Consider the following 15,814-nt stretch of genomic DNA (forward strand, 5'->3'; position numbering starts at 1 on the left):
ATATCAATGTCAACTGAAAGAACACGCTTGTTTAGAGACGAGAGGTGAACGCTAGGAAGTCAAGAGGATGAGGAGAAGAAAAAGAGAAGGAAAGCGAGGTGAACGGAAGCAGAGAGAAAGAGCAGAACATTTTGTTTTATCAAAGCGTGGCTTTAAGTCACAGAACCAGCCTGAGGGGTAGACGAGCACAAATCAACCCACTATAGAGCACTGACTCCTGGGTACTGACGTCCGATGATATGATCTGGGGGCTGTGTGTGTGTGTGTGTGTGTGTGTGTGTGTGTGTGTGTGTGTGTGTGTGTGTGTGGTGAAGAATTTACAGTCTAATGGGAACACGCAGCTACAGAGCCAAAAGTAATCACTTCAATGCGGGGCAATGCCAGGCCTACGCACACAGAGCCACGCAATTCTGAACCTATGGACCAAGAGGCATTTCAGAGTGAGATATTTAAAGCTTCATTATGGAACCTTTACATTTTTTTCTGTGAATGAATTCTTTGAAGAGGCAAATGTGTATTAAATACATTTAATGAGTCTCAAATGTCTTTGTATCGGGAAAAGATGAATATTGAAAGTCATATCAACTTAACAGACTGTCACAGGTAGTTTGTGACTCACCAAAAAATGTAACTACATTCATCTGAAGGACTACAATATGTATATTGTATATTAAGTGTCGCAAACATATCAGAAACTCCTCTGATTCCAATTTGACTGCACATTCAGAGAATCTTTTTTTAAACAAATGTGATGCGAGTTTGCCGACCAATAGCCACTGAATGGATGCGTTATAGAAGCTGCTGGAGAACCTATTGAGACAACATACACATTTTAAAGTTTTTTTAAATAAAATCTCACCAGGGCAAACTCGTCAACGTGCAGTCTCGTCTTTTCTATCTCGCCGCTGGTGGTGAAAGGCAAGATGGCCGACTCCGCGCCCTTGGTGAACAGCACTTTGCCACCTTGAAAGTCAAGACAGCAAAAAAAAAGAAATATATACTGCGAAAAAACTCGTTCAAAAATTGTTCATTTGGACACAAAATGAACTCATGAAAAACCTACACATTCATTTCCAATCTCTAAAACCTATTGAATACTACTATTTTCCTTTATCTCCAGTCATAAGTTTGGCCATGCAATCAAGTTTTCACTGTTAGTTACTGCAGTCAATAATGCTAATAGCACTGATTAAAAAGTGTAGTTACCTGAGGGAGTCTGCAGGATGACGCTCATTCTCCGGCGGTCAGCATCAAACTCTAACAGATGGAGTAATTTATATCTGGGGGAGGAAAGAGGCACTGACTGTTTTTTCACAGGTAGATCACACAACCGCTTTTCTGTCTGATTTTTAATGCACAGGTATTTGTCATTTAAGAGATTAACAGGGTGACACATACTTCTCTGACTTGCCAAATGTTTTGATCTCCATGGTCTCTCCACTGCAGCGAGTGAAAGCCACTCCGATCCTAAAGGAAAAAAAACAGACCGCAGTTCTTTGAAAAATGGACATTTTGAACTTGAAATACTGGGCGAAGATCCAATTAGGAGTTTAAAACTTAAAACGTTTAGCTGTAGCGCTCCCCTCGGTGCAAATTGTTAGATGTTGGGCACACGGGCTGTTAGGCTCTTTCCAAGCGCACCTGTCATTTTGGTTCATGTATGTGCAGCGGTGCAAAGCACTCAATGGGTCACATCCCTGGTATCATCACTCTGAAACAGTCGAGCCAATCACAATGAAGCGTGACGACTTCAAAGACACTTCTTCAGGAAATCGTTTTGCTGTCTGGATGGTGCAAAGTAACACGGCGTAAACACACTTTTGCAGCCTAGTAAAGTTGGTGTGGGTTTTTATTACGTTTTTAATAAGATGATAAAAATATATAATTAAAAAATATGGTACGAAAATATTGATGAAGTAATTCATATGCTCGAAATTACTCAAGGTCAGGAAAGTACCAAACGGTGAGAGCACAGCCGTCACGCTGCCGTGAAAATAGGTCCGTCAATCATTAATCCATCCGTTTATTAATCTTCCTCAAGGTCATGGAGGGATGGTTACGATTATTAGCATGCGTTTATACTGTGGGGGAAAAAAAAAAATGGGACATCCTTAAGAAATGCAGGTGAATAAATAGGTGACCAAAACTCCAAACAAGTTGATCATTCCAGGCCCTTCTTGTTGTCAAAGGACTCAACACTTGAGCCACTTTATCACAACAACGCAAATCAGCCATTTTCTCAACACCAGAACACAGGGCCAAGATTTGTATTCCCCATCTGCTTTGTGTAATCTGACCGATAGTGTCACATTTCAGATGAATGGTGTTGTAACAACAACTGAGCGCTATATTTATATGTTATTATTAAGGATATGGTTTCAACTGTGGCTCCTTTCGGTTTAAATCAACACAGATCCACCGTCTGTGGCTCCATGGAGCATTAAGGCACTGGGTCATGGTGCAGCGCCTCACCGTCTGACATTCAATTTGATAGTAGGAATACTACGTCAGCCAGGATCACTGACTCTATGCAGCATGAATCTTTAAAAGCGGTTTAAAGGACACAGTCCAACAATTTATATGGGTGCTACACAAATCACTCGTTTTACAGGTAATTCTATTTCGATGATTAAATTCAGAATACCTTTCCACGGATAATAAATTGTTGCCTGGTCTATATTTCTGTGACAATAAAACAAACGTTAAAACATTTCTCATGCTGATTAGCATTTAACTGACATTTAGTTATCTATTACATCTATTACAGTAATTAAAAAGACAGCTTCGCCATTTACTGGCTCGCTGCCAGTTCTTCTGCCTTTTCCCTCTTCTGGGGTGAGGCGCTGCATCTCTTTGAGCCAAATCAGTGTCACAGCAGCGCAGGCTGGGGAGCTGGGGCCATGGAGGCAGGCGCCATTGGGCTGGGGAGCTGGGGCCATGGAGGCAGGCGCCATTGGTCTGCATGCGCTGCCAGAGAGACAGAGTTGCCCATTACATGACCCGCAGGTGACCAGACATTTACCCCGTGTGGATTGGTTCCGTCTCCATCACTTGTGGCCGTGACGGATTCTTGTTGTTTAAGGTAGACTGCACAAGATAACCTGCTGCATCTTTTTGACAGTTTGTCACAAGCGTCAATGAGACTACGCTTTTCATTTTGAGGAAAATGACTTTGCACATGGTTTTCCCCCGTCATGATTACAGACAGGTTAGCCAAAGTGTGTGTGAGTGAGTTGGTATTTATGTATATGTATGTAGACTTGCACTTGAATTATATGAATGGTAAAAAAAACAGAAAGCTAGCTGCACTCTGAAAAAAGAAAATGCAGCAGCATAATGATGATGATGATGATAAAGGCCTGTGCTATATACTTACATAAAGAAAACAATTCCACAAGGATATGGAGTAGCCAGCAGGGAAGTCCGGCTAAAAGCCCAAATGTGGTCGCCTCGAGCACATTCTGATGCCACCATAATTTACACTCATCTTAATCACTGAATGTCGTGAATTATTGTGAGGGAGAATTAGTTTAATTATATATCCACACATTTAAGGTTTATGTCCAGTGACCTCACCACCTGCCACTCAGAATGAGGAGTGCGGTACGTGGAGAGAGGGGTGTGGTCACAGATAAACGTTCTAGTGTTTGCTGTTGTGTCAGCCATGCTCCAGAGACGAGAGTAAACAACCAGGTAACCTACTCAATGCAACGCAAATGGGATGAAATGGGTTTCAGAGGTGATGGATGGTGGAAACAGCGAGGACAAAGGCTGGAGCACCTTTAGACGACCAGCTGGTTTAGCAGGTTCTTCTACCTAAGCAGTACTGTTGGAGCCATATATTTTGTTTTGATTATAAATCATGTCATATATAGGGATGGGTATCGTTTGGGTTTTTTCCGATACCGGTGCTAAACCGATACTGGTGCCTAAACAGGCCCAGCGCCAGGCACTGATTTGCGGGGGGGCCTTACGTTGCTTTGGGGGGGGGGGGGGGCACTTTTTTTTTTTTTTACAGCCTATGGTAGCATAGTAGTTCAACTTTTCACCTATAATCGAACTCCGGCACAAAAAGGTGACAGACGGTATTATTTAGAATCTCACAAGCTAATAAATAGGCCAGCTGAGCAGGCAGCCTACCCAATAGAATTAGACATGAACCGTAGGCCTATGGCAATCAAGCAACACAGCAATCAAGCTACACATAAGTCCCACAATATATTGTATTGAAAGATCAGCAGATAGCAGATTCAGCCACAACAAGACATTTAAAAAATAGGCCTAAAAAGGTAAAAAATGATTAGGCTAACACATGCAGCAACAACATCAACAACAATAACGATAACAACACACTCAACAACAACACACTGTCCGGTGTTTGTCCGAAACAGAGCGGAGCGCAGCAACGACGAAAAGGGCCGACCAACAGCTAGCCTACAACAGAAATGAAGAAGACATTGCTTTGCATTACATGTTTGTTTGTTTTTCCAAGAAAGAACAAACACATAGGCCTCCAACCAATCATGTAGCCTCGTCCATAGGGCCAGCAGGCTGGATGAAACCAGATGACTCACCATTAGTAGAGCGGGAGACGACGGTTAGCCGCCAAGTGAAATCTGCGTAGGACAGTGTCCCTCCATTCACTCCTGAACTTCTTTGCTAAGTCCTTCTCCAAAGCATAATCAGGTTGGCCTTTCGTTTGTGGAGCATCGACTGTCTGTGATCAAAATGATTTTGCTCCTTTTTTCAAGAGAAATGTAAAAATCTGGCAAGCATTTGTCATTATTATATGTTATAAAGGCTTAAAACACTGTGTAAAAAGTAAAAGGTTAAGAAATGTATTTGAATTTGTATGATATTTCTCTACTAAACAATTGAAAATTAACATGACCAAAGCTTTTGAGATTACAGAAATGAAATGTAACCTATTTTACATCTTCTCAAACAGTTTTGTTTGCATAGAGCATTCAATGTTCATGTTATAGGCTTTTATATGTGTCCATGTCCAGGCGTTTTAGAGATTTGTTTATCTCCCTGAAGCAGTTCCGGTCCAGCTGAAGACAGAACCCATTATTGCCCTCCTCACACATCCAGACAGGCTTTTACAGGCAGCTAGTACACTGTTTCCTCCCCAAAATGACTTTCTGCCTGTCCTTTTCCCACTGTCCTTCTTTGTGTGGACAGAAAAGTGGCCTTTAGTGAGGAGTTTAGGTGGGCCAGCAAGTGGCAGAACTCTCAGAAACTATACAAATACTATTATTTACAACCACAAATTATTATTTCCAAAGAAAACGCCACTCAAAAGGCAGTGAAAAGCCAGTCAAACTCTCTTCCCTGCTCTCTGCTGCTCTCTGCCCTGCTCTCTTCCACCCCTCCCCCACAGACAAGCTCGCCTCCGTTTTTCTATACCATTACCGTAATGTACCGCATGGCATTGGAAAGCTACGCTTCTTAGCGTTCAGAATCCGTTGGAATTACGTCGATGGCATAAATATTCGAGGAGTTACGGTAATCTTAGTTTTGCATCATGTTTGCATATTACCTCCTGTGACAACTCCTGTCGCTGGCGACAGAGAGTTGCGCTCTTTTTTTTTTGCGTGTGATAAGTGATTGACAGGCTTGTCCGTCCAGGGCGGCCCTCCAAGGCCCGCCCATAGCGCCGGGTCTGTGCCTAAACGGTGCCTGAATCGATACTTTTTTTATTGCCAAGGCAATTTTTTTTCTTCAAATTGAACATTATATTAACCTTTTAAAGTATACTATAAATATAAATAAATAAATACATACAACACACTTGTCGTTTTTAACATGCGGGTACCGCGCTACCTTTTTAGTATCTATATACCGAGCAACATTACAGAGTAGTGTAAAAAAACAAGTATTTAAATCGGCTCAGGCATCGGAAGAATCACCGAAATGAGTTGCTTTTCGGTCCGGTAGGTACCGAACGTGTTGGAACCGGTGCTCGGTACCCAACCCTAGTCATATAATGTATTTGTAAGATCTAAAGATGTTCCTTTGCCATATCAATGGATCTTATATTCATATTCGAAATAATGCTTTTTTTTTGTGAATTATTGATATTAATCTGATGAGGATCAGCTGGTATAAGAGGAAGGGGCGGGACCGACTTTCAGGTTTTATTTTCTTAAGTGGAACGGGACATCGGCACAGTCTATGACTTAGAATTTACGCAAGAACTAAAGTTAGACTTAGGATTTTGTTTGTTCGATTCAAGCGAAAATAAATCGACGAAATGATGGAAATGGAATCAACGTCTCCAGAGTTATTATTGAACCCTTTTAACGTGCGAGTCAGAAATGGAGTCCCGTAACGTGGCACAGAATAGGACAAGAACAAGGAACAGGAACAAGTACATTTCCAGAGGAGAAGTGATGGAGCTCTAACGTAACCTCACCTCTTTGCTGCCTCCACTAAAGCCTTCTCATCCGGTGAAGAGGCGTAGTATTCCATGTGACTGGAAGAGAAACCGTTTGCATGGGAGAACGGGTCTCCTCCCCCAACCGGGCAGTCTGGCTGGTCGTAGCTGATCTGAACTGTGTGGCACAATGCCACCGCCTGGAGAAACAGCAACTCATCACCGGTCTGGATGCAGAGGGAGGGAGGATGGAGGAAGAGACACCATCATTATTTATTCTACACAGTGACACACTGTCATCGTAAACACCAGTGAGATGTGATTCAGAGCCACAGAGTCAGGTTGATTGGAGTGAAGAGCTTATGATGAACACACTGTATGTTTGCACATTTGGATCACAAGCTGTCGCGATCCAAAAATCGTACCGCACTCGTCCCAATTATCTATTGTTGATTACATGAATGGCTTGAGGCAAAAAGACATCTCCAACACTTTAGGTTAATTAAGTCCCATGCTAGAGTTGTGCTTGTTTGAAGGCAGAAGTGAGAACAGTGTGTGTGTCTTCCAAAAGGAAATGAATGTAATTGGATTTACCAGGTGAGGCGTAGAACCATCTGGTGAGTCGTCAGTCATTCCCTCCGGTGCCAGTTTCCCATTAACTTCCCGGTACTTGACTCCGTTAATTGAACATTCGCGGAAATGCATCTCGTTTTCCGTTAGCGTGCCCGTCTTATCTGTAAAGACGTACTCCACCTAGCAAACAGAGACACAGAGACGCACACATAAGTTGAGTATTTTGTTGTTGAGCACTAAAGGCGAGGCAGAGTTCCCTTTTATCCGATGAGAATTACATGTTATGCATTAATTATGTGCTTAAATACAAACACTTATCCAAATAGGCATATTTGCAAAACAATAACCATTATAATAAACATACTACATGATATTGATATAACAGGTAAATGTGTATATGATTAGGTATATGCATCTTTACTCCCATGCTACACGTGTGTATTCCTCACCTGTCCCAGCTCCTCGTTGAGGTCAGAGGTGTTGACCTGAGCTTTCTGGTCGCTTTCCTCGTGGTATAGGTCTAAATCCCAGCCAATGAAAAAGGACCCCAGGAACTTCTGCATCTCCACGGTAACGTAGAGCGAGATGGGGATGATGAAGTTATAGAGGACCAGAAATGCCAAGAAGTCTGAGATAAACTTCAAGATCTGAAGAGGGATGAGAGTAAACTGTATTAGAATGAGACACAGGAGGAGGGCAACGCAACGAGAACACACACAAGCAGGTAATCAAGATGGGAAGATAAATCAATGTCAACTGAACTTTAGGGTACAATGACTTGCGTTCAGTTCATGTTATATGGCTTTAAACAGATCAATTATATATTGCATCCTGAACAGTTTTCACTGATGGTGAGGCTGGGGAAAGAAATCACATCCAGCATCCGGGCTATCAGCCCTGGCGCCCTCCAGAGATGAGTGCTCTCCTCCCTCCACACTAACGACTTCACCTCAAGAGACCCGCCTGTCAGAGCTCGCAGACGACACAACGGTCGTGGTGATGAGTCTGCGTACAGACGGGAGGCTGAACAGCTGATGTGTGGTCAGAACAACCTGGAGCTGAACAAGCTCAAAACTGGGCAGATGAAAGTGTGCCGGAGTCAAAGTCTTTGTATGCATACGCATACATGCACAATAACGCTGATTCTGATTCTATTAGCAGATGGATGTATTATAGTTAAGCTAAAACCCCATATTTCCCAGCCTTAAAGCACCTGAAGAGTGGAAAATCTAAACGCTTAATACACATCTGAGCCACACAGACTGATGGTCTGTTCACTGATCCTTCTAAATCAAAGCAGCCAGACTCATTCATTTCCATTACGGAGTTAATGGCTTGACGTGACAGCAAAGGAGAGAGAGAGAAGACCACAGTGAGCAAATATTGGCAGCTATACAAAAGCCAGGTTTATAACCCGTTAGATCTGGAATTGAGCTCTGTCTAACTTACTAAAAACATAAAGAAAGGGAACTAATGCACATGGATCTTGTAATCTTACGGCCTTGAATGTAGACATTTTTCAGAATGACCAATAGATTCCCTGGAGAGGGGAGGACGCTGTGATGTGGAGACATGCAATCATCGCTAACGGGTACACACACAGTGGAACAGGGCTAGAAGGTTTCTGGAGCACCCGTTATACTAAATGTGAAAACACAGCCATTCATTTGTTGCTGGTATTCTTCTCTCCGTCTCCAGGAAGAAGAGAGACAAGAGCACTGGACTGTTTGTTCCCCCGCTATCTCCATACATCGAGGCTGCTGTTCTCTCCGACTGATTAGTGTTGGCAGGTAGGCTGATAGACATACAAATACCTCCCTACCAGCACCTGTCAAGGACTCGGTGTGTGTGTGTGTGGATTCAAGCGGGGGCTCATCTCTTTGTCTTCACTAACTCTCTCTATTAACTTATATTGGCAAAAGAGAGAAAAAGCCCATTATCATTTGCCGAGGTGAAAGCAGAGAAAAAAACAAAAACAAAGAAAGAGACAGAAGTGGATTGTCAACTAAAACCTCTGGAGTTGATAGGCTGCACTACTTACCAAAGGAAGATCGATAAGAATGCATTATTCTGATGCTTAATGCAAGAAAGACTTACCGGACTGCTGTTTCTCTCTTGCTCAGTCTTTTGGTTGTAGAAAGGCTCGTCCCACTTGTCTTCAGCCTGCCAGGCATACTTCAGGATGGTGCTGAGGACGGCCTCAAACAGCAAGATGCCCAGGTAGATGAGCAGGAAGGTATTCATGGACCTGACACAGGGAAACGTTTTGAAAGTTTAATGTTAAATGAACCACATCCCCAGACAGCAAGATTTTGCTTACACTGAGAATAACGTAAAGTGCTCACTTCTCTACTGCAGAGCGTTTCTGGGACTTGCACTTATAGTTGAGGGCCATCTTGGACTCCATCCCAGTGTAAATCGCCACACCTGCAACAGTACAGTTGGTTGAAGTATTACATCACGCTTATGGGATGTTGGACCAATAGACTATTGACAGACTTGTGCATGAAGTCATGAGAACATACAAAACCACATTTACATGGAACATGGTAGGTCATTGGCTCAAGTTCTCCATGTCAGACAATGACAACATTATACACAAAGCCACTATGGAAGCATTGGGGCATTGCTCGAAAGCTCTTTGGTTGACATAACCAAACTTCAGTCATATGCTAACAAGTGGACTGTCCTACTCATGATGTCAACAGAGTTGGGCTTGTTTATAATACAGCTGTGTTGTGGATATGTATCATGCTTCCAATATCTACTGGAGGCAATTCAGAAGCAATCTGTTCTTGAGCATCTACATATCGCCTTTCTCTAAAATCAATTCAACTGGAAACTTCCCATTCCAAGAAATCATTTACCACCCTAGATGCTATCAAAACACTGTATTGCCTGTATGTGTTGATTATTAATTAATTACTGTATGTCCGTTTCAACTGTATGGTCTCACCAAAAATCTCTTTGGTGTTTTTCAACCTGGCTCCTCTCAGCAGCAAATTCTCCTGACCCAGCGCCCTGACATGAAGCAAACAAAACAGCATAAATACAGAGAAAGATGGATGTGGCATTATGATTTTGGCACAAACATGACACGGTAAGGCGTTGATACAAACTCAAAACACTCAACTACAGTCTATGAACCTCATACATCTTATGTATATATAATGAGTTATATTAATGTAGCTTTCTCTGATTAAATATATTAGACAGCTTCGTCTCTTTAGACCAGTGGTTATTGATGTTGTAACATTTGGTAACCTTCTGCTAAAAGCCTCACCGTCCACCACTGTTTATTTTATTGGACTCATGATGTATTCTTGGTACGAGGCCTGACACTAATCAGAAGGCCATGTATCCGATGCTCATCTTAATGGCCGTGTCCTGGCCCTTAGCTTGATCACACAATTATTCATTCAATCCTTCGCAAAAGCAGCTGGATAAATCCGGTCTCACCTGACGATCTCCTCTCCGTGTTGAGTCACTGTAATCCGACCGACGAACCTGGAAAACACCAAAGGCATTTCAGTGGCGTGGCGTGAGAGCGACTGTGACCGCGTTCACATGCACAAAGGCAACCGGACTACTGGAAGAAACCCTGTAAATGCAGGAAATATGAGGAAGGCTTTCACATAACGTGTTTATTACTAAGCTCTGGGGCGAACAGCTTCTCGTTAACTGTGAGAACGTCTCTGAATGTTAACAAAAAAACAACTGTTCAAGCAGGGGGAAACTTTACATTTTATTATATTAAATAAAAGATGCTTTACGACAAATACAGCCCTTCCTTGTCACCCTGCTGCCACAGTGATACTTTCCCTATCTGGAGCGTTGGTCATGCACATGCACACATACAACACCACCACCATGAGCAGCCTGGGTGAATACAATCAGGCTCCTCCAGCTGAATACGAACGAGGTCTTTCTTAATCCTGATTAAAGAAGCCAGGTTTCTGGTTAATATGACGCTGAAGAAATCAGATTACCGTGGGAAAGCTCACAATGGCTGCTTTAGTTACGTGCATTTAAATGCAGCGAGTGTTAAGAGAGCGACCGAGAGAGGGGGAGGGGAGAAAACTGCTAACGAAACAAACTGCTGGATCTAAAAATATACTGATCGATCCTAGAGTAGCCAGCTGAGACAGACGAGAGGAAGACGGGTTGTTGAAGAGGCAATGAAGCCGTCTCAACTTATCATCTATTTAATAACATATCTCTGACGGGGCCTTTCGACCATGTTTTAATCCTATGGCTTATAAAGTGGAGACTAGAGACCTCCAGGGGTCTTCTATACTTACAGTGTTACAATACAAATAAATAGCTATAATAAAACGTATAAACACGAAAATCGTCTGGCAAAATGTTCCATTCTAAAGCTCAAGTATGTGTTAAACAGAGAGTATACTGTTATTGTTTATTAGTAGGTACGCGTTACCTGTACAGGTCAGCATCCGGTTGTTGACACTCCACCACAGCCTGCAGAGCCTCCAGTTGGGACACCGACTGACACACTGCCGTCTCCGCCACAGAGAAGTTAGTCTACAAGTATTCACAACACACAAATACAGTTAAGGTTAACAAAAGGGAAGCCTTGTGGACAAAGATGTTCACGCTGAAGACAATTGGATCTACAGAACTGTTATTCTGACTATACAAAGGAGGGAAAATGTCAAATGTGGGGTGACTGAGATCAATCTGCTCACATATTCAAGAAAACCAACAAGTGGAAGAACTTGCTGAATGTTTGAGCAACACATGGAAGTCCAACACGGCAGAATCTGTACTCCTGGGAGAAGTACCGTAATACAGGTACCATCGAGATATGCTCAGCAGTCTTATCGGTGACATTGTTACCTTCACTAGCATCAAGGGAAACATCCTTGAAGGCCTTTCAGTGTTGACTCCATTAATGACCACTGTTATGACCTTCTTTAACACTCTTTAACACTTCTTTAAATATTCTGACCCTGCCCCAAAAACAGCTGAGCTCTTTTCTTTCTCGAAACTTCGATACTTCATATACATTTGGCCAGATAAACCTGATCCAATCTCCCGGTAGCTACAGTATTAGCAGCTCGGGTTTTAAGCACTTGATATGCGTGAGCTGCTGCAGTACTATACAGCACCGCAGACAAACAGCTGCAGCTGACAGCAAATTATTAAAATATCAAAAGGTTCAAAGATTGTACAAACACGTATCTAGGCCAACACTAAAATCCCTCCATGCAGTATAAATAAACTGTTACAGAGGCACCAACATCTCGTTAGAGAGGTCATTGAGCAACACAGCCTCTGGCGAGACTGTGTGGGTGGGATGAGGTGAGGGCTTTCTAAATACAATACGTAAAACATTGAAATTATATTATCGTATCAGTCATTTAAAGATGTGCATACTTCTGGCACACTCACAGGCTGTATTTTCTGACTAATCATTAGATTAAAATTGGTTTTGTAAATGCGTTATGAGGAAGGAAATGCAGTCACACTTTTGACAGGCCTCAAGGACAAAAATGTAAACTCTTTAACTAAATGTAACTTTTGCACTGTGCCGTTTGCACCACAAAGAGTAGCAATAGTCTGTCTGTTTCAAACCCAAGATATTATCACATATCTTTTGGCATCCCAGAGAATAACATTTTTGCACAGCCCTGCCTTATTCTTTCCTTTTCCACAGTTACGTTGTACATATTTTTAAATGCAAAATTCTTAAATAGTATCTTCTAATATTCTTATTTTGCTTGTTACTGTTATTTTTAACTATAGCCCTGGTTCTTATCTATGCACCAATACCCCAAAGCTTGACTTCTACAATACACCGGATTCTTATCCTCCAAAAGCAGCACGCAGGCAGACCTTAAGGTTGGTTTCTCCATCCAGGCTGGCGGTGGTGATGTGACAGGTGCCATCTGCCCGGTCTGACGACAGCAACGCCAGGTCAGCTGGGAACGTCTCATCTTTAGCCACGCGAACAATGTCCCCCACCTGGACACACACACACACACACACACACAAAATACTGTTTACACCAGCATTTACTTTTTAACCGTTTTGAATCAACACTTTAAATCGTAATGTTACAAGTTAATTGCTTTTTTTTTGTGCATGGGTGTTATATTCATTAATTTACATTTTTGGGTAAATTCACCTACGGTAATTTTTTTTATGGACCAAAGTGGAAACAAAGTTTGTCATCTAACTTTTAAGAAAAGAACCTTAGAAAATATAAATAATTAATGATTCCCTTTTGGTTTCTGATTTTTTTTTCTTCCCAGCAAGCGACATATCGCTGTTGTTCAAGAAGCAAGTTGGAGTTAGTCTTGGCAAACAGATCAGTGATGCTGTTTCGCCCTCACTGTTCTCCGTGAGGTTTGGTGGAGGTGATGAGCTGCAGGGCGTTTCATGTGGAGTGGGCGCTGCACAAATAGCCTTTTAAATGCTGCATTGGTAAGTCATATGGTAAGTTTGAGGCAATTTGGGGTTGTGTGCTCTGATTAATGTGGCATGCAGATAGCACACACACGGCACAATATTGTTTTCAACTTTGCTCCTGGTGTTCCTCACAGGTACTGCACTGTGTGCAGGGTCTTAATCATACTAAATAAATAAATACATGTTGTATTAGTATTGCATCACAGTTAAAAATGCATTGTTCCTAACATATAAAACAGTTCTCTTTTCATTGACAACATTATATTGTATTATCTTTCTATACAGATTACATCTACAGAAACCCCACTAGTAGCAGGAATTTAACAGCCAGGTTTAAGGTATGCAAGTCTGTTGGCTGTGAGCTGTGAAAAAGCTATTTGTAAGTTCTTTTAGGTTATCCCCCAATAACAAACATAATGCAAAGCTTTTCTTTCAGGTGTAGTGTTTGCCTCTTACCCTGATGTTCTTGGATCTTGTCTGCACGAGACTTCCACTGCGGACCACGAACACGGGCGCTCCATTCACCTCGTTGTCTGCTTTGTGCCGCAGCCAATCCTCGTAGCCCTACGGAGAAGCGTGTTCAGTAACTGATCACATACAGCAACGGGAGAGCATTATTGATCAGCCGTGGTGACGCGGTGATGACACGACTACCATTGATCTTTTCAGATCAATGCCATGTTCTTTACTGGTTTGTAAATAAAGCATCCTGATACAGATACAGTCTTTTCATGTTTTCATACATTTGACATTGTGACAGGAGTGGTTTAAGTTTGCTTAAACTAAGTTGAAACAACATCATATGTAAACTACGACTAATCTAACTTTAATGTCACTGCATGCATGCAAGTTCCCCATTTTCAGCCCAACTAAGAGGAAGCTATAAAGTCCTTTTGTGCTCTCACCTGCTTTATGGCAGTTACTGTGATCACAAAGAAGAGAGGCAGGCCGCTGGTGACTGGGGAAGTTGGGGTGTCTATCATTAACTGGAAAGACAAAAATACAGGCGGGTTTGAAGGGATTTTGAAAACAGAATTGCACCAGAGACTCAGTAAAAGTGTCCTGTAAGAGAGAAAACAAGTGAAGTAGGAAGACAACAGAGAGAAGTGGTGGCTCATGTTTCACACAGGAAATCCATATAACTTCCCTCAAAGGTTAACTGCCAGCTCTCACACACACACACACACACACACACACACACACACACACACACACACACACACACACACACACACGCACGCTGTACTAACATCATATGCAACAATCATTGAACTTTGAGAAGCTCTAATAATTTACATGAACTATAACAAGTCCAACACTTCACTTGGCTTGATAAGTGAAGTAACAGCTCACAAGAGGTATCGAGGAATCCATCAAAGTCTAAAAACGGTCAAATTGGCCATGTGAGAAAAAAGAAGCCCTATAAGCTGACTTCAGCTCCACTGACAAGGTGAGTGGTTGAAAAGAGAGCTTTTTTAGACAGAGTGAAGTCAATTACTCAGGCGTCACTACACAGGCCCAAATAAATCAGGAGAAGGCTGAACATTTAAAAGCCAAATTCTACATTAGCACGGGCTGACTGATGCTTAGTGAAGGCCTAACGCCTCGGGATTGCTGTGCAGACACATAACGTAGCGTGTGGGTGTCTTAATACAGAGGCAGACTTGTCATGCTACTGGTCCCTAGAAGTCGATGAGTCACACACACACACACACACACTTGTATTTAGGGCAGGAAGACTGAGGTTGCACTTGACTCGTCACCATCTGAGAGGCGAACATATACCTGCAAAAAAATACAAAAATGGAGTGTGTGTGTGTGTGTGTGTGTGTGTGTGTGTGTGTGTGTGTGTGTGTGTGTGTGTGTGTATGTGTTATTACCTGTACAAGGAAGATAATGAGAAAATAGAAATTGGCTATCCTTCTGAACTGCTCAAACAGATTCTTAGGGACAAAGTTCCAAACTGTGTACTGAAAGAGAAAGAGAAAACAGCATTTAGGGAAAAGACTAAGAAAACGCTGCAGGGCATCTGTGGGTTTAAAAAAAAATAAAAGAGCCATATTTGAGACAAGGGATGTAGTTGTTATTTAGCCTTGATGCCGATGGGCCTGCACATTTTAATGCAATTTAGTCTACATGGTGATTTCTTCTCGCAAAATCTTCCTTCAAATGTTTATTCACAGTATAATTAATAAGTTCATATGTGTCCCAAACTGGCACCTAAGGACGAACAAAACTTGAATGTGTGTACCTTTACACCCCTCCTGTGTTTGAGACTCTTTTAATCCCTCATAAATGCTAGATGGAATTGCATTTAAGAACAAGTAAAATAAAACAAATATGTCTGTAAATAAAAAGGCAGATATAACTAGCCTATTTCTTACTATATTTTAAACAGACACATTAAGAAACTGAAAACCACAAATTAGT

The 15,814-nt window shown here is 42.0% G+C and overlaps 1 protein-coding gene across 1 annotated transcript in view; it reads right to left on the bottom strand.

Moving 5' to 3' along the window:
• atp11b (ATPase phospholipid transporting 11B) overlaps positions 1-15,814 on the bottom strand; it is a gene marked incomplete at both ends in the record, with an annotated part of 43,917 nt that overhangs the window by 10,541 nt on the left and 17,562 nt on the right. Inside the window, 15 exons of the mRNA XM_079221500.1 lie at positions 860-963; positions 1,207-1,280; positions 1,399-1,467; positions 6,419-6,606; positions 6,974-7,132; positions 7,402-7,599; positions 9,050-9,200; positions 9,298-9,379; positions 9,909-9,973; positions 10,412-10,459; positions 11,391-11,494; positions 12,809-12,937; positions 13,841-13,948; positions 14,290-14,370; positions 15,265-15,354. Of these exons, the coding sequence (XP_079077626.1) occupies positions 860-963; positions 1,207-1,280; positions 1,399-1,467; positions 6,419-6,606; positions 6,974-7,132; positions 7,402-7,599; positions 9,050-9,200; positions 9,298-9,379; positions 9,909-9,973; positions 10,412-10,459; positions 11,391-11,494; positions 12,809-12,937; positions 13,841-13,948; positions 14,290-14,370; positions 15,265-15,354 (1,650 nt within the window). The remainder of the gene's footprint in view (positions 1-859; positions 964-1,206; positions 1,281-1,398; positions 1,468-6,418; positions 6,607-6,973; positions 7,133-7,401; positions 7,600-9,049; positions 9,201-9,297; positions 9,380-9,908; positions 9,974-10,411; positions 10,460-11,390; positions 11,495-12,808; positions 12,938-13,840; positions 13,949-14,289; positions 14,371-15,264; positions 15,355-15,814) is intronic.

This window comes from Taurulus bubalis (assembly GCF_910589615.1).
Source record: "Taurulus bubalis genome assembly, chromosome: 7".
NCBI classification, from domain to species: Eukaryota; Metazoa; Chordata; class Actinopteri; order Perciformes; family Cottidae; genus Taurulus; species Taurulus bubalis.